The 26964-nt window shown below is 35.0% G+C and overlaps 1 protein-coding gene across 2 annotated transcripts in view; it reads right to left on the minus strand.

The window, feature by feature from the left end:
* The window catches only part of SDK1 (sidekick cell adhesion molecule 1), a 1168267-nt gene that overhangs the window by 430071 nt on the left and 711232 nt on the right, over positions 1-26964 (minus strand). Inside the window, exon 9 of one of the 2 annotated variants that reach the window (XM_036741469.1) lies at positions 16152-16179. The exons of the other annotated variant lie outside the window; for it this stretch is intronic. Coding sequence (XP_036597364.1) covers positions 16152-16179 — 28 coding nt within the window. The remainder of the gene's footprint in view (positions 1-16151; positions 16180-26964) is intronic. 2 annotated transcript variants of the gene reach the window in all.

The raw sequence follows: 26964 nt of genomic DNA on the forward strand, positions 1-26964 counted from the left end.
ATTTTCTGAAGTTATCACTTCTGAAGACATCACTGAAATATTGTGGTTGCTCCATCATGTCTGACTTTTCTTAATCCTGTGGACTATGCATGTGGGGTTTTCTTGGCAAAGATACTGTAGTAGTTTGTCATTTTCTTCTCCATTGGATTAAGGCAAACAGAGGTTAAATGGCTCACCCCAACAGCTAGTAAGTGTCTGAGGCTGGATTTGAACTCAGACTTTCTAACTCCAGACCCAGCATTCTATCCACTGAGACAATTCACTGCCTCCATTGAAATATGCATATTTTCAAAAGTTATCCCAGTTATCTTTTAGTCTTTTATGGCTTTATTTCCTCCAAATAAGAGTTTTATGACCACACAGAATTATTCCTCAACTATACATTATTATTTTTAAAAAGAGAGAGAGAGTGTGTGTATGTGTGTACATGCATGCACACACATGCCTATGGGACAGAGGAGGGAAGTATCGCTAAAGAATATATTTCATTGTAGAAAATTAGAATATTAGAAAAAAAATACTAGATTTCTCATTAATCCTCTTGTCCAACACAACAGACCATTTCAAATCCAAGACAGATACAGTACCTTGCCTATAAAATGAACCAACTATGTGATCTTGGGTTAATTACTTGCCCTCCTTGGGTCCTTTTTTTCGCTTGAAAAATAAGTTAGGTAAATTATATAATCCCAAAATTCCCTTCTAGGAGAGAAGATCAGATCATGACATTTAAAATGTGAATATTACTCTTTTTTTCAACTTGAGCTTCAAAAAAATACCCCTATCATTGTATCATCCAGCATTTACAAAGCACATACAAGAGAAGTTGATAAACAAAGAAATATATATAATTTCAAGAATAGGCAGAGGTAACAGGATAGTAGATAGACTGTTGGACTTAGTGTCAAGAAAGCCTGGGTTTGAATTTAACCTTCAATATTTTTCAACTGTGTGATCTGAGGAAAATAAATTAAGCTCTCTCATACTAGGTTTTCTTATCTGTAAAATGGGAATAACAGTAGCACCTACCTCACAGGTTTCAGACGAGATGATAAGCACCATATAAATGTCAGCTATAATAATAATAATATCAAAATTATTATTATTATCTAATTCTCTTACGTTGATAGAGTTTAGATAGAAATAGTCCTGGAATAAGTCTTAAGCTGCTATTCTACTCTTATACTTAATGTTCATTTAGTTATTAAACAGGTGAATGAAATAACTGGTTTTTGTAATTAATACTAGCTAACTTTTATATAGCACCTATGATGTGCCAGGCACTAAGCTAAGCGATTTACAATTATTATCTCATTTGATTCCCATAGCAACCCTGGAAGGTAGGTGCTGTTATTAACCTTATTTTACAGATGAGCAAACTGAGGCAAACAGAAGTTAAGTATTTGCCCAGTATCACACAGTTGAAGTTGTTTGAGGCTGGATTTGAACTCCGGTCTTCCTGACTTCTGGCTCATTGCTCTATACAATGAGCCACCTAGATTGGTAGGTCACGCAGGCCCCAAACATTTATTAAGTCCTCATTAGATGTCAGACACTGTGTTAAGCACTGGAAAAACGAGGAAAGTTAAAATAGTAGTCCCTGTCCTCAAGAAGCTCACATTTGAGACAGACAACTTCTGGGAGCCACGATGGTGAAGTAAGCAGTAAATTGCCATAACTTTCCCCTATTCACCTCCAAACAACCATAAAATCAGGCCCCAAAACATATCCCAGAACAGCAGAAACAGCAAAAAGATGGGGTGAAACAATGTTTTAGCCCAAGAAACTTGGAAGATTGGCAATCAAGGTCTGTGTCACTCAGGTAAAAGGGGAGCACAGTCCAGAATAGGAAACATCCCAGCAAGCCATCATCAAGCCCCACCTCAGCAAACCAGTGGCAGATCCTGAGCCCCAGTGTGATGGAGCAGGCAAAAGCCAACACCAGGCTCCCCACAAGCCTTGGCATAGCCAGGGAAAAAGGCACACTCCAGCTCTGACAACCTCCACTGGTTCAGCATAGCCATGGGCAAACAGGCAAACTTCACCTGTCAGATCATCATATGCTTTGGTGTAGTACAAACACAGAAACAGCCTCAGCACACACCAGATACGAGCACTAGGACCCTGGCTCACTACCAGGTAATCTGCCAGCCAAGCCCAACTCCACAATCTCAGCAAAACACCAGACACAAGGGTCCCCTGTTGGCCTCAGGGCAATGTCAGTGCAGCACCAAGTAAACAGCCAGAGCCTGCAGCCACTGGCACAAGAAGCCTGAGACAATGTCCCTTCCACTCTGGGAGCAGAGCTCAAATTTAAAAGAAAGGGAAAAGACATAAAAGATGATAAAAAAATAAAGAATCTGACCATAGAAAGCTATTGTGTTGACAGGGAAGACACCAAGACGCAAACTCAGAAGAGGACAACAAGGTTGAAACACCTACAGATAAAACCCCAAAGAAAAATGGGAAGTGGTATCAAGCCCAGAAAGAACTCATGGAAGAGCTCACAAAGGAGCTTAAAAATCATTATAAGGGAGGTAGAAGGAAAACTGGGAAAATAAATGAGAGGGATGTAAGGGAATTATGAAAAAAGTCAAAAGCTTGGAGGAAAAAACAACTGCTTAAAAATTAGAACTGGCCAACTGGAAAAGGAGATAACAAAGATCCAGTGAAGAAAACAACTCCTTAAGAAGTACAATTGTGCAAATGGAAAAAGAAATACAAAAACTAACTGACAAAAACAACTCCTTAAAAGTTAGAATTGGGAAGGTGGAAGCTAATGACCCTATGAGACATCAAGGAAATTCAAAAGAATGAAAAATATAGAAGAAAATGTAAAATACCTCATTGGAAAAAAACTGACCTGGAAAACAGATGCATGAGAGACAATATCAGAATCACTGGACTACCTGAAAGCTATAATCAAAAGGACTTGGACAGCATTTTTCTTCTTTCTTTTTTTAAACATTTTTATTTAAAGTTTTGAGTTTCAAATTCTATCCCTCCCTCCCTTCCCTGAGATGGTAAGCAAACATTTCTGTATTAGTCATTTTGTTCAAGAAGACTCGAATAAAAGAAAAAAGTGAAAGAAAAAAAGAAAGTGAAAACTACCATGCTTCCATCTGTATTCAATCAATATCAGTTCTTTATCTGGAGGTGCATAGTATACTTTATCATTAGTCCTTTGGAATTGTCTTGGATCGTTGTATTGCTGAGAATAGCTAAGTCAGTCACAATTCTTCATTGAACAATAATGTTGTTACTGGGTACAACATTCTTATGGTTCTATTCACTTTACTATGCATCAGTTCATGTAAGTCTTTCCCAGTTTTTCTGAAATCATCCTGCTTGTCATTTCTTACAGCACAATAATATTCCTACTACAATGATATGCCATGACTTGTTTAGCCATTCCCCAATTGATGGGCATCCTTTTGATTTCCATTTCTTAGCCACAGCAAAAAGAGCAGCTATATATTTTTTGTACAAATAAATCCTTTTCCTTTTTATGTTTTTAAGATGTCTTTGGGATACATACCTAGCAGTGGTATTGCTGGATCAAAGGTTGTGCACAGTTTTATAGCCCTTTGTGCATAGTTCCAAATTTTTCTCCAGAATGGTTGGATCAGTTCACAACTCTACCAACAGTGCATTAGTTTCCCAGTTTTCCCACATCCCCCATCCAACATTTTCCTTTTCTGTCATATTAGCCACTCTGATAGTTGTGAGGTGGTACCTCAGAATTGTTTTAATTTGCATTTCTCTCATCAAATAGTGATTTAGAGCATTTTTATATGACTATACATAACTTTGGTTTCTTCATCTGAAAACTGACTGTCTATATCCTTTGACCACTTATCAATTGAGAAATGACTCTTATTTTAATAAATTTGACTCAGTTGTCTTATATTTGAGAAATGAGACCTTTATCAGAGATACTTGTTGCAAAAATTTTTCTCCTAGTTTTCTGCTTTTCTTACAATTTTGGTTTTATTGGTTTTGTTTGTGCAAAACCTTTTAAAATTTTATATAATTAAAATTATCCATTTTATATTTTGTAATGCTCTCTATATCATCTTTGGTCCTAAAACTTCCCCTTATCCATAAATGTGACAAATAAACTATTCCATGCTCTCTTGATTTGTTATGTTATCACCCTTTATGTGTGAGTCATACACCTAGGGCAGCTAAGTGGCACAATGGATAGAGCCCCAGCTCTGGAGTCAGGAGGACCTGAGTTCAAATCCGGCCTCAGACATCTGACAGTTACTAGCTCTGTGACCCTGAGCAAGTCATTTAACCTGACTGCCTCAACAGAACAAAACAAAAATATCATGTACTCATTTTGACCTTATCTTGGTAAACAGTGTAAGATAATTTCTGCCATTCTGTTTTCTAGTTTGCCCAGCAGTTTTTGTCAAAAATGAGTTTTTGTTTCAAAATCTTAGACCTTTGGGTTTATCACAAGTTAGATTACTATGGTGATTTACTATAATATAATTTGTACCTAACCTATTCCACTTCTCTGCCACTCTATTTCTTAGCCAGTATCAGACTGTTTTGATTTTTTTTATATTACAGTTTGAGATATGGCATGGCTAGACCACCTTCTTTTGCACTTTTAAAATTGATTCCCTTGATATCCTTGAGCTTTTGCTAAGACAGTTAATAATTTCAAGTATTTTTTGATTGGTTCTCTAGGATTTTCTAAGTATAACATCATATCATCTGCAAAGAGAGATAGTTTTGATTCTTCATTGCCTATACTAATTCCTTCAATTTCTTTTTCTTCTCTTATTGCTATAGCTAACATTTCTAGTACAATATTAAATAATAGAGGTGATAATGGGCAACCTTGCTTCACTCCTGATTGTATTGGGAAGGCTTCTAGTTTATGCCCGTTTCAGATAATGCTTGCTGGTGGTTTAAGACAAATGTTACTTATCTTTTTAAGGTAAACTCCATTTATTCTTATGCTTTCTAGTGTTTTTAATGGGAATGGGTGCTTTTTTTTGTCAAAGGCTTTTTTTGCATCTATTAAGATAATCATATGATTTCTATTGGTTTTGTTATTGATATAGTAAATTAGGCTGATACTTTTCCTGATATTGAAACAGATCTGCATTCCTTGTATAAATCCCATAGTGTATGATCCTTGTGATATACTGCTGGAATCTCTTTGTTAGTATTTTATTTAAAATTTTTGCATCAATATTCCTCAAGGAAATTGGGCTATACTTTTCTTTCTCTGTTTTGGCTCTTCCTGGTTTGGATATCAGCACTATATTTGGTCATAAAAGGCATTTCGTAAGACTCCTTCTTCACCTATTTTTCCAAATAGTTTCTATAGAACTGGAATTAGTTCTTTAAATGTTTGGTAGAATTTGCTTGTGAATCCATTTGATCCTGGGTTTTTTTCTTAGGAAGTTTGCTGATGGCTTGTTCAATTTTTTTTTCTAAGATTGAGTTATTTGATTATTTTATTTCTTCTGTTAATCTAGGTAATTTATATTTTTGTGGATATTCATTCATTTCATTTAGATTGTCAAATTTATTGGCATATAATTGGGCAAAATGTCTCCTAACAATTGTTTTAATTTCCTTTTCATTGGTGGTCAAATCACCCATTTCATTTCTGTTACCAAGTAATTTAGTTTTCTTCTTTCCTTTTTTAAATCAAATTAACTAATGGTTCAATCTATTTTATTGTTTTCTTTTTCATAAAAAAAAACAACTTCTGGTTTTATTTATTAGTTCAATGGTTTTCTTACTTTCAGTTTCATTCATCTCTCCTTTGATTTTCAGGATTTCAAATTTGTTATTTTTAATCTCTCTTTACATTGTCCATTATTGAATGTGATTTTTATTGCATTATAATCTGAAAAAGATGTGTTTATTACTTCTGCTTTCCTGCCTTTGGTTGTAAGGTTTTTATGTCCCAATACACGGTCACTTTTTGTGTAGGTGCCATGAACTGCTTAGAAAAAGGTATATTCTTTTCTATTCCCATTTAATTTTCTCCAGAGATCTATCATATCTAACTTTTCCAAAATTTTATTCACCTCCTTAATTTCTTTTTTGTTGATTTTTGGGGGTTAGATTTATCTATTTCTAAGAGGGTAAAGTTGAGTTCTCCCACTAGGATAGTTTTATTTTCTATTTCCTCCTGTAACTCATTCAACTTCGTCAGAAATTTAGATGCTATACTATTTGGTGCATATGTTTAGTATTGATATGAGTTCATGTCTATAGTACATTTTAGCAAGATATAGTTTCCTTCTTTATCTCTTACTTAGATCTATTTTTGCTTTTGTTGTGTCTGAGATCATGATTGCTTTTCCTGCTTTCTTTGCTTCAGCTGAAGCATAATAGATTCTGCTGTAGCCCCTTACTTTTACCCTGTGTCTATATATCTCTGCTTCAAATGTATTCCTTGTAAATGACATATTGTAGGATTCTGTTCTTTAATCCATTCTGCTGTCTGCTTCCAATTTTTGGGTGAGTTCATCCCATTCACATTTATATTTATGATAACTAACTGTGTATTTCCCTCTGTGTTAATTTTCTCTTGTTATTCCCCTGTCTTTCTTATATCTCAGCCTTTCCCTCCTCTCAAGTGTTTCTGATCTCTGCCTTCCCCAATATACTCTCCCTTTTATCAGTGACCCCCTCCTCCTTCTATTATCTCCATCCCTTTTTACTTCCTTTTAGGGTAAGATAAATTTCTATATCCAACTGAGTGTGTATGTTATTCCCTTGAATTTTGATGAGAACTAATTTTGCTGAGAGTACCTTGCCTGCCACACCCTCTCCCATCTTCCACTCCATTATAATAGCTCTTTCATGCCTCTTCATGTAGGATAATTTATCCCACTCAATCTCTCCCAACCTTCTTCTTCCAGTGCAATTTCTTGTTTTTTTGGGGGGGTATTATCCCATCAAAATAACTTTATATCCACACCCTCTGTCTACATATAATCCTTCTAATTGCTCTTATAGTAACAAAATTGTTGAGTTACAAATATTATCTTGCCATATAGAAATATCAACAGTCAAACCTTATTGAATTTTTATGTTTCCTCTTTCTTGTTTCTTTTCTACCTTTTTATGTTTCCCTTGAGTCTTATATTTGGAGGTCAGATTTTTTTATTCAGCTCTGGTCTTTTAATTAAAAATTCTTGAGTGCCTTCTATTTTGTTAAATGTCCATTTTTTTCCCCTGAAAGATTTTATTAAATTTTGCTTGGTAAGTGATTCTTGGTTGTAACCCTAACTCCTTTTCCTTCTGGCATATCATATTTCAAGCCCTTCAGTTCTTTAATGTGGAAGTTGCCAAGTCCTGTGTAATCCTGACTGTAGCTCTGTGATATTTGAATTATTTATTTTTGGCTGCTTGCAGTACTTTCTCCTTGATCTATGAGCTCTAGAATTTGGCTGTGATGTTCTTGGGAGTTTTCATTTTGGGATCTCTTTTAAGCAATGATTGGTAGATTCTTTCAATTTCTATTTTGCCCTCTGGTTCTAATATATCAGAGCAGTTTTCTTTGATAATTTCTTGAAAGATGTTGTCCAGGCTTTTTTTTTGGGGGGGGGGGGATCATGGCTTTCTGGTAATCAATAGTCCTTATGATATCCTTCCTGGATAAATTTTCTAGGTCAGTTGTTTTTTCCAATGAGAAATTTCATATTTCATTCTATTTTCTTTTACTTTTTAAAATCTTGTTTTATAGTATCTTGATGTCTCATAGAGTCATTAGTTTCCACTTGCTAGATTCTAATTTTTAAGGAATTATTTTTTTCACTAAGTTGACAAAATAACCAAAGATCACATTTCCAAATTCTCTGCTAGGTATTTTTTCTTTTTCTTTTTTTTTTTAACCAGACCTGCAATTTCATCAGTACAGGGAACTCCTTGTAAAAAGAAATTTCCTTTATTAATGCAAATCAGCACCTAATCTAAATAGTTTTAGAAAACTTTTTGAGACACTAAGACATTAAATGACTTGACCAAGGTCACACAGCTATTATATGCCAGAGAAAGGACTTGTCCCCAGATCTTCCTGATTTTGACATCAGCTCTCTATCCACTATATCTCACTGATGCTAGGTCTCTATATTTTGACAGCTTTTTGTTCCATTTACTTTAAAGACCGACTATTTAGTATGATGAAATCTATTAACATGGCTGTTCTTGAGATTCTTATAGATCAATGTTATATTAGAGCAATTGTGGTCAACATTTCAATATGCAATAATGATCCAGTTTCTGGTTGAGTCCTCAAGTATATTTTGAGGTCTGTATTTGTAACATGGTGATTTGTCATCAGTTAGTATAATTCTGGTCACTATGTCATGCCTTACTAGGTAATCACTAGGTGCTAAAATTTTGCATCCTACAGTGATACGTTACACTGTTTCTACCATTTTTTTTATACAGTCTATATTGGTCTCTAAGTCTGAGCTTATTATTATTGTTGTAGTTAATAATATACATCTGAGGGTCTGCTGGGTCGCTCAGTGGATAGAGTACCAGCTCTGGAGTCAGGAGGACCTAAGTTCAAAGCTAGCCTCAGACATTTACTAGCTGTGTGACTCTGGGCAAGTCACTTAACCCTGATTGCCTCCAAAATAATAATAACACAATAATATAACAATAATACATCAAAGCAATAACTTCCTCAGTTTTTATTTGATAATAGTGAAAAACTTGAAGTCAGAAACCTATAAATGGAATCAGTTTTCAGGACATAGGTCATTTCAACTCCAGATTGCCTGCTGAAACACAGGGGCTATTGTGTATTCCCAAGCTGGGCTACTTCAATCCTAACAACAATTTACTTGCAGGAGAAAGTAAATGAATATATACTTGGAAAGGTACAGTGAAACCAGCACACAGAGAGTTCAGAAAACCAAGAGAGTCATTATGAATTGGAGTGAGAGGCATAGTTAAAAGTCCCACAAAAGATAAACACTACAGCATGGGGGAAGAATCCGGCTGTGCTCCACAGCATGTGTAAAGTTTATGGGATACAATAGGATGTGGATTTTCCAGACTAATTGGGGATTTAACGATCTGGATAATCAATTTTTCCAGATAATTGATCATGACAGATCATGCAGGCAAATGAGTCATGGGCCAGTTAGGCAAAAGGGCCAAAAATTGGTCTTCCAGATGACCTGCATTCAGTAAATTGATGATCTGGTCTACCTACATGTTAATATTGCAGGGAAATAGAGGTATTTATTTCTGCATCTTTCAACTGTAATTGTCGAAATCTCAATATTAAAGAAATGACTACTGGGATAGAAGCCCCTTTTGGGGGCACATGAAGGCTTTCAGACCACTTACTTACCATACCAGGAGAGTGAATTTAATAAGTGCCTCCCTAGTGGTCTAAAAAAGTTCATGTATCTCCAAAAATGATGACATTTTGCTTTAGGCAAAAGATTCCTAGGCTGGAAGGGTCTGGTCCACTGAAGGAATATTCTGAAAACTGCAGGTATTTTCTCAGGATATACAAATTCACTAACAGCACACCTTTAGAAATAAATGATATAGTTTAGTTTGCTTATAATATGGTTTGGAAAATGTTTCTTATGTGAGATAATTATGAATGGACTATTGTGTCAGAATGATGCAGCAATCTAACAGAAGAATCTGTTTGTGCATTGTCCATCTGGGAAAAGCTTGGATTTTCCTTGTTTTTTTTTTTTTTTGCTGCGGTTCTGCATACCAGAGAGTGAAAGAGGCACAGAGCAGTGCACATTCCACAGAAAAATAATGCAGGCTGTTTGCTGATGCAGCAGGGTGCAGGAGCCATTCATACCATTTGTCATTCTTCTACTGCAAAGACCCACAATGATTCCCCATCAGCATCACAGAAAAGTGAACACTTCTTTTGGATGGCTTTTCAATCCAGGAGGCCTTTTATAACATTTTTAAAAAAATGTATTTTAAATGAAGCTTATGCTTGGCCTCTAGCTTGTCCCTGTAAAATATTCATTTCCCTGTGGGCCGTATGTACATAAAAATCTCTACAACTCATTATATTTCAAGGCTGTGCTTCACTCCTGCAGTAGCTAACTTTTATTGATGAGTAATTAATTAGTGTATCCAGGTGTGCCTTACTTCAAGATTTCCCCCTCTCATCTTTTTTAAAGTTGAAACAAAGAAACACAAATTATTTTGTCATACTGTTAAACGACTCCACTTTAAAATGTTGAGCTTCCCTATTTAAATTCTAGTTTCATTTACCAAAAAAAAAAAAAAATTCTACATTTATATACAACTTTACTATCTTATAGAATCATAGGATTTAGACCTAGAAGGGGGACATTAAAGATAATATAGTACAAACCCCTTTTGTTACACATGAGGCCCAGAGAGGTCAAATGAATTTAATTCAATCAAACGTACCTATTAAATACTTTCTCTATGCCAGTTTCTGGTGATAGAAAGACAAAAACAAAACAACCTTTGGTTATAAGGACTGTACATGCTAAGGAGAGGAAATAGCATATACATAGAGAAGTCAATACAAAAGAATTGGGGGTGAGGGTGGGGTGGGGAGACTAACTAGGAGATCATGAAAGAATTCACATACAAAGTGACACTTAACCTGAACCTAGAAGAGATCTAAGGATTCTAAGAGGAGAAGGATGGGAAGATGACACTTAGAGAGGCCTGAGGGACAGAGTGCAAAGGCATGGAGGTGGAAGATAGAGTGTTGTGTGTGGGGTTCAGCAGTAGACTAATTTGGGTGGAACATAGAGCACATGAGAGAGAATAATGTGAAATCAGTCCACAAAGATTGATGCGTTGTGAATTGTAAATGGTTTTAAATTCCAAACAGAAGCGTATTTTATTCTACTGTCAAGAGGGAGCCACTGAAGCTTCCTGAGAAGGGGAGTGAGAGGGTCAGACCAGGGTTTATAAATATTAGTTTATCAGCTGTGTGGTAATGAATTGGAGAGGAGGGAGACTGGTAGGAGGAAAACCAATTATCTGCAATAGAACAGGAAAGGCATGATGACAGGCTGAAGTTGGCTTGTGGAAGGGAGGAAGAGATGAATTTTGAGAGATATTATAGAGGTGGAATCAACAAGACTCAGCAATTAATTGGGTATGGAGGTTAAGGGAGAATGAAAAACCAAGAATAACTCCAAGATTATGAACCTGTGTGAATGGAAAGATGGTAGTGCCCGTAACAGAAATGGAATTTGGGAAATGGAGTGCTTGTGGCAAGAAAATAAAAGAAGAAAAGAAAGCTATCTTAGATTTATAGCATTTTGCTCAAAACATTACAAAGGTCCCTATATTCTTGTCAATAAAAAAAAATTCTTTGCCTAGCATTAATAGTCCTTTATAACCTGGTGCTACCCTGGACCTTTCTAGTTTTCCTATACAATGTTCTTCCATTTATGTGGTCCTATGATAGACTGAAGCAAAACTGTATAGCCTGTTTTCTTTCTGTACATACCTTGCTTCTGTCTTTGGATAGTTTGTTTTCCTATGCCAGGAATGCTTATGCTTGACCTACCTATTGAATTCCTACTCATTATTTATGTATTAAGTCAAATGCTTCTTGTCCCAATTCTCCCCTCCAAAAAATTTCTGTTTGGCATTCAAAGCCCTTCATAACCTATTCCCCCTATACCATCTCCTGGCTCTGGGCACTTTTCCTGGCTGTCCTCGTTCATGGAATGCTCTCCCTCCTCACCTTTATGTCCTGGCTTCACTGGCTTCCTTGAAGTCCCAGCTAAAATTGTACCATCTACATTAATTCTAGTGCTTTACTGTAGTATTAATGTGATCAAAGATCTTCCCCTCCCATTCAATAGGCCTCAGGTGGGGCTAGGTGGGAAAGCTTGATTATATCTTTGTTTGTAAGTAGGCCTAAAGCCTCTACTTACTAGGTACTAAGCCAATTTGGGTGTGAGGCCCTCAGGGCCCTAAGGGGAATTGCTAAAACCAGAGCCAATGGTATATGCACTGAGTTCTAGTCAATCATGAATTCAGCCAATCAGAGACCTGAATTCTAGACAATCAGACTCTGGCTAGGACTGTATATAAGGAGATCCCAGAGCATGAAAGAACTAGAATTGAAGAGAGACAGAACTGAAAGCAGCAGAATTGAGAAGAAGATGTTGAGATAGCAGACATTAAGAGGGTGCTGAAAAGCAGACACAGAGAGAGCCAGTAGGACAGAGCTGCAGAAGAGAGCGCTGGGGCAGAGAGTTAGGATTCCTGAGTGATTGTTTACAGGAAGGCCCTAGCAGGGGGAGAGGTTACAGGATGACTTGGTTCCTCACTATAATACTGTGTTATAATTTCCTTTTTGCTACATTGAGGTACGCTTACTGGTTTTGGAATATAATTACTGCTATATTGAATTGTAATAGCTGGTCTTGGTTGGGATTTTACCCTCTGGAGTCTAAATAAATGTTATACTTCCTCTGTCTTCTACCTAGAGAGTTTTTCATACTTTGGGATTCCAAAGGCATGTTCATGGTCATCCTCAAGGTCATGAATCTTGCCTTACTGATACATTTACCTCCATGGATTATTCTAATTTATTTTGCATATAGCTTGTTTGGACATAGCTTGTTAACATGTTATTTTCCCTATCAAAATACGAATTCCTTGTAAGTGTGAGTAGGTTCTATCTTTTACCTTTCTTTGTATCTCCAGTGCTTGATACTGTGCCTGGCACACTTGAGATTTTATAATATTTATTGTTGTTAGATCAATTCCTCAATAGTAGAAAAATATGTGTATGTACATATGTATGTATATACACATATATGTATATTTGCCTATATGTATACAAGCTGTTTCCCTCAATAGAATGTATGCTCTTGGAGGGCAGTAATTGTCTTATTGTTTGTTATTTTTAATCCAGGGCCTGACACATAGTATATTCCCTTTTGGTTTGTTTTTATTATCTTTATTTTTAATTAAAAACAATTATTTTCAGTTCCAAATTCTCTCCCTCCCTCCAACTCTTTGAGAAGGCAAGAAATATGATACCCATTATACATGTGAAATCATGCAAAACATGTTTGAACATTAGAAGTGGAAAAAAAAGAGAAAACAATGTTTCAATTTGCATTCAGAGTCTACCAATTTTCTATCTATTGGTAGATAGCATCCTACATTATAAGTCCTCTGGAGTTAAGGGAGTTCATTCTACTGACTAATTACTAAGTCTTTCACAGTAGATTACCATTACAATAATGCTGTTACAGTGTATATTGTTCTCCTGGTTTTCCTCACTTCATTTTGCCTCAGTTCATACAAGTCTTCTCAGGTTTTTCTAAAATGACCCCCTTCATCATTTCTTACAGAACAATAATATTCCATCACAATCACATACCACAACTTCTTCAGTCATTGCACAAATGATGGATATTCCCTCAGTTTCCAGTTCTTTGAAACCATAAAAAAGAGCTGCTATAAATATTTTTGTACATATAGGTCCATTTTCTTTTTCTTTTATCTTTATTGCTTGGTCAAAGAATATGCACAGTTTTATTTCCCTTTGAGCATAGTTCCAAATTGTTCTCCAGTATGGTTGGACTAGCTCACAGCTCTGCCAATAGTGCATTTTTCTTCAGTCATTTCATTTGTGTACAACTCTTCATGACCCCCTTTAGGGTTTTCCTGGCAAAGACACTGGAATGGTTTGCCATTTCCTTCTCCAGCTCATTTTACAGATGAGGAACTGAGGCAAACAGAGTGAAGTTACTTGTCCATGGTCATGTAGCTAGTGTCTGATGCTATATTTGAACTCAGGAAGATCAGTCTTCTTGATTTCAGGCCTAGTATTTTATACACTGCACCACCGAGCTGCCCAACAGTACATTAGTGTGCCTACTTTCCTACATCCCCTTTAATCTTTGTCATTTTCCTTTTCTGACATCTTGTTCAATCTGATGAGTGTGAGGAAGTATCCCAGAGTTCTTTTAATTTGCATTTCTCTAATTATTAGTGATTTTGAGCATTTTATCAAATGACATATTGGTAGCTTTGATTTCTTCCTCTGAAATCTGCCTGTTCAGATCTGCTGCTTCTGCTATTGCTATTTAGTTGTTTCAGTAGTGTCTGATTCTTCATGTCCCCATTTGGGATTTTCTTGGCAAAGATACTGGAATGGTTTACCATTTCCTTATCCAGATCATTTTATAGATGAAGAACTGAGGCAGACAGATTAAGTAGTATGCCCAGGGTCACACAGATAATAAATGTCTGAGGCCAGATTTGAACCCACAAAAATGAGTCTTCCAGACTCCAGGCATGAAACTCTATCCACTGTGCCACATTGCTGCCCCTCACATCTTGTGACTACTTACCAATTGGGAAATGGCTCTTATTTTTATAAATTTGGCCCAGTTCCCCATGTATTTCAGAAATGAGACCTTTATCAGAAAAACTTGTATATTTTCCCCCAGTTTTCTCATTTCCTTCTAATTTGGGGTACATTGGTTTTGTTTGTGCAAAGTCTTTTAATTCAAAGAACTAAAAATACATCCATTTTACCTCCTAAAATCCACTCTGTCTCTTGTCTGTTGATAAATTCTTCTTCTATCCATAAATCTGACAGGTAATTTTTCCATGCTCCCCTAATTTGCTTATGATATCACCCTTTATGTCTACATAACGTAACCATTTTGAGCACTATCTGGAATACCATGTGAAATGTTTTCTATGCCAAATTCTGCCAGATTACTTTCTAGTTTTCCTAGGATTCTTTGTCAAATAGTGACTTCTTGCTCCAATGGCAGGGATCTTTGTGTTTATTAAACACTAGGCTAACACTAAGAAACATAGTGCTTGACAAATATGTTTCATCCATCCATTATTAATTATTTTTTTTATTTTTGAAAAACTAGTATCAAATGGTTTTGATGATTACTGCTTTAAAATAAAATTTGAGGTCTCAAAGTGGGAAATACATAAAAATAAAAACAATTAAACTCAGTAATATTTTATTCAATATACTTGAAGACAAATAAATTTGAGAGAAAACTCCATATAAAATAAGAACTGCTGTGAAAACAAATAGAAAATAGATTTATAAAAATACCTCATATCATATACAACAAGAAGTTCAAAATGGATAAGACTTTTAAGAACTTAGATGAGATCAGATATCTCTCATAGTTATGGCTTGGGAAAGAAATTTTAACACTGAAAGAGACATAAGTAATCACAGAAGTTGAAGGGGTAATTTTAATTAAATGACATTGAAAACTGTTTGCATAAACAAAATCAATGCAAGTAAGAAAATATTTGTTAAGAGGAAAATTTTCAACTCGGCAATAAAAGTCTTTGCATGAAATATTTCTGTTGAGGGTCTGATAGCCAAGATAGATGGATAGTACAATTTCAAGAACTTTGTCCATTGGAAAACCAGTCAAAGAATATGAACAAATAGTTCTCAAAAGAATTGCAAATTATTAAGAACCACAAGGAGGAATGATCAAAATAAAAGAGAAATAAAAATTAAAATAACTCTGAAGTTCCACCTCATACCAAGGAATATGGCAAAGATGAAAAAAAGATGGAAATAGTAAATGTTGGAGCAGTTGTGGAAAGATAGTAATACTAATAAAGTGTTGAGGTTGTGAATTAGTCCAGCCTTTCTGGAAAGCAATTTGGGATTACGTGAAAAAAAATTTCTAAAATATACAGTCACCTTCATTTAAAGATAATAGAACAAGATATAAAACTCAAGAAAGTCAGGCAAAAAGACCTATATAAAACAAAATATGCATAAAAGTGCTTTTTTCATTGCAAAAGTCTAGAATAGATAAATCTATTGTCACAAGTGAAGGTATTGGGAAACTGGTATATCATAAGATATGATGAATGGAAACATGGAAACATGGAAAGACAAGAGCTAATATAGAGTGAAGTAATAGCATCAGGAAAACAATGCGCAGAGTAACTATAACAATGTAAATGGAAAGAACAAAAACACACAAATTGATCACTATGCAATTCTAATGATTAAGCCTGGTCCCAGATTAGAGCTGAGAAAATGTACCTCCCCTCTTTGGATAAATGATGGAGGGGGGTGATCTATAAGCATAAAATACTGTATATACTATTAGCTCTAGTTGATATGTTGGATGGTTTTTTTGAGCCACTTTTGTTTATCTTTTCATTTAAATCCTTCTTATAAGAGACTGACTACTGAATAGGAGAGGGGGAATGAAATTTTTGAAAATGATATAAAAACAAAATATATTATTAAAATTAGATTAAAAAATCACAAAAGTGGTCACAACATCCTCAAAGTTTTCTTGTAATCTTGGTGTTTGAACTTAACAGGTTCTATGTTGTGTTACAATAATTTGTATACAGCTTGTTGTTCTGACTCTCACTCCTCGCCACACCCCAATTTCTTACCCACCTTAGATTGAGGAGAGTCTGATTTATTTCATCTTTATATCCCCAGGGAGTAGCACATAGTAGGCATTTCATAGATACTGGTTGGATTGAATTGACCGCTTGGTCCATCTACCTCAAAGGGTTGCAATTAAGATATGCTATGTGAAAACATCCTATAAAACATAAATCACTTTATAAATGTAAGCTATCTTTGTGCTGAAATTTATTAATGACATATAAGGATTATGATATTAAATCTACTTCAGTAAACTCTGCACGTAAAATTTGATATGATATCTTTATCCTAGTAAAGAACTAATTATTTTGATATTTGTAATGGCAAGTAGGGTGAGACATTTTGCTGTTTTTTGTTTTGGAGTGCTTCTTAGGACTCCAAAGTGCTGAGTGCCTTTGAATCTTGCCTTTGTTTCAATCAAGAGTCTTTAATTGAATCAGGAGTCTTTGATGACCTGCTTAAGTCATGGGAAGGCCTAGGTCACATAGGTTTGAGTCACATGGTTGTGATGCCCTCTAAACACAAAGAAGTGTGTATATACTCTGAGGTTAGCATTTTGCTTGGGGCACACTCATTGGAAGAGTGTTGGCTTGGAGACTCTGGGTAGCCATTAAGGAGCCCCAAAGCTTTGAAAACCCAGATGTTGGTGCTTCTCTCTCCGGTATTGCTATGGTCAGACAGAAGCCTATCTGTTGATCTGTTTATATTTTCTCTGTTTGTAATTTTTGTTTGTATTTGCTCTGAAGTTCAGGGTGCTGACTTTTCCGCCTGAACTAAGTGAATGATATGTGTATGTTTAATTAAAGTGAGATTGTAAACCCCTTAAAGTTGCTTTCCTTAGGAAAGCAGATCAAAGAACCTGTGCTAGCAGCCCTCTTCAGTGCTGGTGTTATTGGCCTTGCACCTCCACAGCAGCTGCAAGCAACATTGTTGTTACATTATTTAAGTTATCTAGCCATATTATTTAGCCTATATTATAAACATTGAGATTTTCCAGGGGTGGTAGTGTGGAATGGTAAGGAAGCAATAAAGTTATTAAAATAAAGTAATTGGCTGTATAGTACAAAGAACACTCATTCTGATCTGGTTCAAATGTGGCCTCTGCAATTTATTACCTATATGGCCTTAAGTAAGCCAACTTCCCTAGGCCTCAATATTCGCATCTATATAATAAAAAAGATTTGACTCTATGGCTTCTGAGGTAATATCCAGCTCTAGATCCATAGTCCCAAGATCTTAAATACTGTACTTTTGAGGCAAAGCTGATGACAATACAAAGAGAGTAGACTTCACTGCATTTGAAAATTCAATGCTTTGCTCTTAAAGATCCCAAGCTGGTCCCTGACACAAAAACCCATATTACACTTCTTTTGGAAATTCTGTGTGGTTGAGGATCTTGGACTACCACAGTCTCTATAGAATTAGTACTATGGGTGAACCAAAGGACAAGGAAGAGAGGTATGGTGATTATAACTAAGCTAGACCATATTTCCAAGAAGTGGTGTCAGAGTTATCATTCAGGCAATGGAAAAATCATATATAACTCTATATAACACAGAGACAATTAAAGGACTTCACTGGTACCCTCAAAATCTAAAATTATCAAGAAGGTTACTACAACAATTTGGAGAGATCTGCTATGGGTCTATTGGACACTATTGAGAAGAATTTCATTGAATGGAAAGCCACAGAAAGGATATGATCTGTACTGATGAAGATAGTACCTACATTGATAAGATCAGTGATCTACTGAAAACAGTTACAAATTGGGTCATTGTGGATATTGTAGTACTATTCTAAAATACCATTTTTACTTGCAAAAATATTTTTCTGTTAATTTAATTCAATTCGACAAATAATTTGGAAGTATTTACTATATACTTGAATCTACACTGAGATATGAAAATATGACAAGCCTCTTAAGGGAGTTCTGAATCTAATTATGGAGAAAAGAATGAAGAACTTCTAATTCTCATAAGTATGGGACCCTCAGGAGCCTTTTGAATTCAGGCCATTCTGGAGCTCTGTGATGCCAGTGAGATGATACATCAGAAGCTAAGTCCCAAATCACAATACCTACAGTGGTCATCTTAGCCCAATGAAGGTCAGCAATTTTTTCTTTATATTTTTAATTTTTAATAAAGTTTAAAAATTTATATTTGTAAATTTTAAAAATATATATTTAAAATTAAAATAATAGATGTGATATATTATATGATATGAATAATAAATAAAAATATAAATATTCATAAATTTATAAAATTTGTTATTCTTTTTTAACATTCATTTTAAAAGATTTGATTTCTGAATTCTATCCCTCCCCCTGGCCTCTTCCTCACCCACTGAAATGCAAGAAATGTAATGTTAATTTTACTTGTGAAATCATGAAAAACATTTCCATATGAGCCAGGTTGCAAAAGAAAAAAAAAAAAGAAAAAGAAAAAAATTTAAAAACTATGCTTCAGTCTGCACTCAGACTCCACCAGTTCTCTCTCTTGAGGCAGATAGCATTTTGCTTCATAAGTCCTTCAGAATTGTCTTTGATCATTGTATTTTTTTGTTGTTGTTGTTGTTTACTCATTTCAGTTATGTCTGACTTTCTGACCCCATTTGGAGTTTTCTTGGCAAAGACACTGGAGTGGTTTGCCATTTCTATTTCCAGCTCATTTTATAGTTGAGGAAACTGAGGCAAATTGGGTTAAGTGCCTTGCCCAGGATCACACAGCTTGTAAGTGTCTGAGGCCAGATTTAAACTCAGGTCTTACTGATACTAGGCCTGGCACTCTGTCCACCAAGTTATCTAGCTGCAACATAGCTAAGGCATTCATAATTGATCATTATATGATATTTCTTTCACTGTGTACACTTTTCTGATTCTGCTTACTTCATTTTGTATCAGTTCATATAAATCATCTCAGGTTTTTCTAAAACCATCTTGCTTATCATTTCTTATGGTACAACAGCATTCCTTCACAACCATATACCACAACTTGCTCAGCCATTCCCCAATTGATGGACATTCCCTTGATTTCCAATTCTTTTCCACCAAAAAGAAAAGTTCACATAAATATTTTTGTACAAATAGGTCCTTTTCCTTTTTCTTTGATCTCTTTGGGATATAGACCTAGCAGTGGTATTGCTGAACCAAAGTGTATGTACAGTTTCATAACCCTTTGGGTATAGTTCCAAATTGCCCTCCAGAATGGCTGGATCAGTTCACAATTCTACCAATTTTCCCATCTCCTTCAAAATTTATCTCTTTCCTTTTCAGTCATATTAACCAATCTAAAAAGTGTGAGGTGATACTTTAGAGTCATTTAAATTTGTACTTCTCTAATCAGTGATTTAGAGTATTTTTTATATAACTACAGATAGCTTTGATTTTTTCTGAAAACTGCATGTTCACATCTTTTGACCATTCATCAACTGGGGAATGATACATGTTTTTGATAAATTTTCTTAGTTCTCTATATATTTGAGAAATAAGGCCTTTATCAAAGAAATTTGCTGTAATTTTTTTCCAGTTTCCTGCATTCTTTCTAATCTTTGCTACACTTGTTTTGGTGCAAAACCTTTTTAATTTACTATAATCAAAACTATCCATTTTACTTCCTGTGATCCTCTGTACCTTTTCTTTGGTCATAAATTCTTCCCTTAGCCATATATCTGAAAGGAAAAATTTTCCATGATCCCTCAATTTTCTTATAATATAACCATTTATTTCTAAATCATGTACCTATTTTGACCTTAACTTGGTATATGGTGTGAGATGTTGGTTTATACCTAACTTCAGTCAAACTGTTTTCCAGTTTTCTCAGCAGTTTTTTTCTAATAGCAAATTCTTTTCCCCAAAACTTGGATCTTTGGGTTTATAAAATACTTGATTACTATGGTCATTTACTGCTATGCATTGTGTAACTTTTCTGTTCCATCAATCCATTACTCTGTTTCTCAGCCAGTACCAGATTGTTGTGGGTTTTTTTTGGAGGGGGGAAGGCAAGGCAATTGGGGTTAAGTGACTTGTCCAAGGTCATACAATTAGTAAGTGTCAAGTGTTTAAGGCTGGATTTGAACTCAGGTCCTCCTGACTCCAGGGCTGGTGTTCACATTGTTTTGATGATGACCACTTTGAAATACAGTTTGAAATCTGGTAAAGCTTGGCCAATTCTTGATCAGCCATTATTCAATGATAATAACTCAGATGGAATCAATCAAGAAGAAAAGAACTCTGTAGTTTTCAGTATCAATGGGCAGCTCATAGGTGCCCACCTAGCTGGCAATGTCAGCAAGCAGGTAAAACATAAGTAAAGCTTTGCCTAGATCTTCCTTTCTTCAAATCCAAGAGCTACAGCTTCACAGTTGTAAAACTGAAAATAGTGGCAGGAGCTACAGTCTATTTTTCCTTTTTTAAACCAGAAATCCTACAGTACTGATTTTATAGGTTTGAGTAAGGTGAAGTCAAATATTTCCCTTTTCCTTTCCATAGCAATACCATCTTCAAAAATGTTTCAATGACAACACATGCCATAATTATCCTGTTTGTATATCTTAGAAAGTGAATCATGGACTGTCCTAAGACTACAAACATAAAGATTTTTTAAAAAATACTTTAAAAAAATCATCCCATCTATTCTATGAACATCTAGGCAAGAACTTCATGTGGAAATACATAATCAACTACTTGGCTGACGCTGGAATTGGGGTTTGGGGAAAGTGGGAAGATGTATAAATCTATTATGCTTATGATAGACACCAATCAATTATATTTTATGGCTTTAAAATCCATAACACTATAATTCTTTTTGGCAGAGAATTCAATTGAATAAAGTAGGACAGCCTTGGACCTTAACCCCAAGGGGCCTTAGAAGAACCAGAAGGACCTTGCTATTATGGTGTTTCAACAGAAACGGTCCTAAGACGTGGAGCTCAAAGGCAGCATTAGAGAGAGTTTGGTACATACTATGCTGCTTCATTCATGATTAGCAATAAATATGTTGCCAATTTTAAGTGACAGCAGCACCTAAGCTATGAAGGCGAGTGGGTATGGTTATTAAATTCATCAGGTACAATGCACACTCTGAAGCCATTCCTGATTTAAGGTACAGAGAGAAGTAAATTAAATTTTATGAAAGCTTTGACTTTTAACATTATAGGTAGTATATTAAAATGTTCTGAAGATTATTTATGATATAACTTATTTTACTTGGATCGTTCAACACAAATGATGGGAAGTGGTAAAGGCATCAAACAAAAAGTCCTTTAAACCCTCCTCATATTTAAAAAGGGAAATCATGGGAGATACTGCTAATGAAAATTTTCATATTTTTCAGGGCATTGATTCTTCCATTTTAAAATGTTCTATATTGCCTAAACCATTATTAAATCTTTAAAGTATAGCTGGCAGGCTGTCCTACCTAAGAAAAGTCCCTGAATATAAACTACAGGGTATGGGGTAAAATTGTTCTCTTTTGGTAGAAATACACAGGAACAGCAAATAGAGCACACATCAATCCAGAGTTCCCAATGCACGGCATAAAATTCAGGGAAATCAGTCCCATATACAACAAAATATTCACAACAGAACTTTTTGTGATAGTAAAGGAAAGAACAAAAACCCAAACTGAACACTATGTTATATAGTGTTATATATATATATATATATATATATATATATATATATATATATATAGAAGCAGCATAGTATGTTATATATATATATATAAATTGTCAAACTTGGCCCCAGAGAAGAGTTGAGGAAATGAACCTCCTTCCTTTTTTGGACAGGTTGGGTTTATAAGGATGAAATATTGCATATACTGTCAGACAGAGTTGATATGTTGGATGGTTTTGTTGAACCACTCTTTTTTATCTTTAGATTTATATGTATATTATATACATATATACTCTTTCCATTTAATAATAGCAGCACCTAAACCATGAAAGCTAGTGGGCATAGTTATTAATTTAATCAGGTGTAATGCACTCTTTTTAGAAGAGATGTTTGTTTTGTTGTTCTTTTTGTGCCCTCCATACTTATGTACATCTTGAACATAAAGCTAAGGATATACTTCTTTATAAATACCTGATTTTGAATGGAGAATATTGGAATGAGAGACTCATATTTACATGTGTACACAGGTAGAACTCCTAGTGATACATGGAAGATTACTACACTTTTGAAAAATTACACTTAACACGATCTTATAGCTAAAACATTGTCTGCCCAGAGCTCATCTTGCAGACATAAAGGGAAAACTGAGGTAACATTTCATGCAACATGGGTAAAAGTAGACATTTTGGCCCTTGTTCTCCACTTAGCTTTGCCAATGAAAAACTGGTCTCTGAGCACAAATTGCTGGAAATGAATTAACTCTTTAGGGAACCATTTAGTAAATGACCTCCAGACCATTAAGTGGTGCCCTGATAAGACATTTACCCTCAAGGGAGGAAAATAGTTTATTGAAAATAAAATTAGGACCAATGTTTGTTACAGAGCCTGCAAAATCCTTGGCATTGGAACTTTTCCCTTTAGAAAAGGGTTGCAGCCTCATTACCATTAGGAAAATGATGAATATTGTATAAAAATTTAATTTGTTACATTTCTCGTCATTTCTCATTTTCTTAAAATTTTGACCAGAAAAAAACATATTTGCCCCCCTTGATAATTTCAGGGGCAGAACATGCTCAATACTACTTCCAGGTTTTTTTGGCTATTACTACGAATGGATCGCCTGTGTATAGAAAGTATAAGTACACATCACATATGGTAATCTGAAATATATGAAAAGGTCGATTTGTCTCCCATTTGCCTGAAATTATTGCCTTTACTATTATTCGGTATAGTTAGCTAATGATAAGAGAAAGACTTGAGCAAAACAAAAATGTATTGCATATAGTATAACAACCAGATTGATGATATAGGAACTGGCGCTGGTACAGACAAGCAGCTAGTTTAGGTTAAGGACCTTGCTGGATCAGGATGCTTTCAGATTAAGAAATAAAATGCAGAAAAGCTGAGGTTGGGGTATGTAGCCGGTACCAGGAATACTAGAATGCTATGTGACCAAGATTGTAAATTAACTGGAAACCATATAATGTGAGCAATGTTTGGAGATGGTTAGCATTGAGTGGAAAGTACTTGGGAAAATGACAGCTGTCTTGAAATATTTGAAGAATTGTCCCATGGAAGAGTGATTAGACTTACTTTACATAGCTTCAGGGCATAGTAGAAATAGGATCATTGAAAGTTACAGGAAGGCAGATTATTGCTCAATATAATAAAGAACTTTCTAACAAAAAGAGCCTTCTAGGTGGAGAGTTCCCTGTGGTAAGAGGAATTCAAGGAAATAATCACAGAATTTTAGAGCTGGTGTAGTCCTTGAAGATCATCAAATCGGATGCTTCTATTTTTATTAAAAAAAGATGTTTTATTTTTATATCATCAACATTTCCCAATATAGCCATTGTTTACCCTTTCTTAGAGAACCATTCACTCAATCAAAAAATCAAAACGAGTTTTAGAAAACTTCAAAACTACCCTGGACATCCAAAAAGCCCAAATTAAATGATTACTTTCATATGTTGTCATCCTTGCCAATTTGCTGGTTGTGAGATGAAATCTCAAAGTCATTTTGTTTTGTATTTCTTTTATAATTAGTGGTTTTGAGCAATTTTTCATATGCCAGCCTTTCTATGTTACAGAGGAAGTAACTGAGACACAAAGAAGCTGTATCTTTTCTAAGATCACCGAGAGAGAGCATGATAGGGCTGGGGTTATTGCTGGGTTTCTTGACTTCCAGTCCAGTGTCACATCTATTGCTGCCTTATAGCTGGTTGCCCATCTGTGTAGCATTCTTTTAAGTGGGATATGGATGATCTGGTCCCTAAGGTCCCTTCCCATTGCATGATCCCATACTATGAATCCATGGTAGTGGAACAACTCTTGCATTGTGTGGAAGGCTGTATGAGATGACCTCTACAATACCTTTTTAATGTAAGATTCTATGATTTATGTCTCCCCAATGCCATTTCCACTATATCATGCTGCTAGTTGAGTACCTGATATGAAGTATTATTGAACATAACTGAGTTTCTTTATCTTGACTATGCTGCAGCATATAAATAACAAGAATAATGACCAGAGCCATATTGTTACTTATCAAGATTAGACTCCAGCAGGCATTAGCCCTATGAGCAGGGACATTTTTTTCCTTCTGATAACAGTTCCCATGAGGTATAGTAAAAAGAGCAAAAGACTGAAAGTCAGATGACCAGATCTTTAGTCTCAGCTCTGACTCTGAATAGCTATGTGACCTTGGGCAAATCATTTTTCTGGACCTCATTTTATGTGAAATAAAGTAAGGTGATTGGACTAGATCACTGTTGAAGTTCCTTCCAGTATCTCTAATGTACTATGAAATACTAAGCCAGCTGCTTCTTACAGTAATGATGGTTAACTGGACTGCCAGTTGATCATGTTAAATATATGATTTCTTTGAACCTGTACTGGAAAAAAACAACACCCTACATTGATTCTTAAAAGTGATGTCAGAATTCTGATTAAAAAATTTAATGTCCATATGATACTATTCTAAGTCCAACAGGATATTCAAGGACTCAATTGAACAAACTGTCTGCTCTCAAGAATTATATACCCAATAAAATTGATGGTTTTGATTACATTAAATTAAAAGGGTTTTGTACAAATAAAACAAATGTAGCCAAGATCAGAAGGAAAGCAGAAAATTAGGGGAAAATTATAGACAATTTCTCAGATAAAGGTCTCATATCTCACCTATATGAAGAACTTTGTAAAATCTATAAGAATATGGCTCATTCCCCAATTGATAAATGATCAAAGGATATGAACAGGAAATTTTCAGATGAAGAAATCAAAACAAATTATAGTCATATAAAAAGAATCAAAATCATTATTGATTACAGAAATACACATTAAAACAAACTTGAGATATCACTTTACATCTATCAGATTGGCTAAAATGATTTATGAGGAAAGTGACAAATGTTGGAAGGGATGTGGAAAAATGGGCCACTAATTCATTGTTGGTCGAATGGTGAATTGAGCCAATCATTTTGGAGTTCAATCTGGAATTATGCCCAAAGAGTTTTTAAACTGCCTATACCCTTTGACCCAACAGTATCACTATCAGGTTTATTTCCAAAGATGAATAGGGAAAAAGGAAAAGAGCCTATATTTTCAAAAATATTTATAGCAGCTCTCTTTATGGTGCAAAGAACTAGAAATGGTGGGGATGCCTGTCAATTGGGGAAAGGCTGAACAAGTTGTGGTATATGATTGTGATGGAATCCTACCGTATTATAACAAATGAGGTGCTCAATGATCTTACAAAAACATGGATAGACTTGTACAAGATAATGAAGAGTGAAATGAGCAGAACCAGAGGAACACTGTATACAGTAACAGCAATATTATCTTAAGAACAACTTTGAGTTAATAAGTCATTTGGACTATTAAAATTACCCAAATTAACTACAAAGGATATATGAAGGAAGACACTATCTCCATCCAGAGAAAGAACTGATAAATAGAAATAGTATAGCATGATTATACACACACACACACATACACACACACACACATTTGTGTCTAATGGCAGCTATCTCTAGGATGGGGGACTGGGGAGGGAAGAGGAAAAAAGAGAAAAGAAATTTACATGATAACCTTATTATATATTTAAAAGGAATAGCAAGTTGTACATAACAGATTTGCAGTTTCATGTGCAATCATCTTTCTTTTATTATACTATGTTATGGAAATGCTTGTTTTATTCCATAAACTAAAAGAAAATAAATAAAAATTTTAAAATTAATTTTTAAAAATTTTAAAATTTAAATCTATGCTCAAGTCTAGATTTTGAGGACCTTAATTAAAAAAAAACACTACTGTTTTCAATGCTAATTAGACTCAGAAATCTCTGAGTGCCTACCACATGTTTTAGTGGGCTTACTGAGTTGCCCTGGTGGATAGTAGAAAGTAGGATTCTGCAAGATATCTGAAGTAGCACAAATCCATTTTATTTTGCTTTCAAAATTAATAGCAACAAAAATCATGCTATTTTCTCATCCTACTTTAAAAGTACAAATGATTGTTCTTATGTGTATTTCATTTCATAAATCAGACTGTAGATTCATTTTCTCATACAATAAAAAATTGAGCTGCACATGAGTCTCATAGAATATGTAAAAAAAGGATTAGTCAAAAGATGTGAAAGCCTTTTTAAATTCTGCATCAATAGCTTTTTAATTGTAAAACACTGCCGGCTCACAATATATGCATATTTCCCCAGGATTTCTATGCCTTAGTACAATACAAAAATGAAACCTACTTCTCTACAAATACTGATAATCCCAAATTAGATCTACACTAAAATTCCAAGGTCTCATTCATGTATAATTTATCAAAGTCATTTCCATTGTGGTTAAATTACTATTGTTTTCCAGTGATAAAGTTAACAAAATGCTATTATCTTGGAATTTCACCCAGTGAACAAAGACTAGAGCAGCCGTCTGTT

This window comes from Trichosurus vulpecula, chromosome 1, assembly GCF_011100635.1.
Source record: "Trichosurus vulpecula isolate mTriVul1 chromosome 1, mTriVul1.pri, whole genome shotgun sequence".
NCBI lineage: Eukaryota > Metazoa > Chordata > Mammalia > Diprotodontia > Phalangeridae > Trichosurus > Trichosurus vulpecula.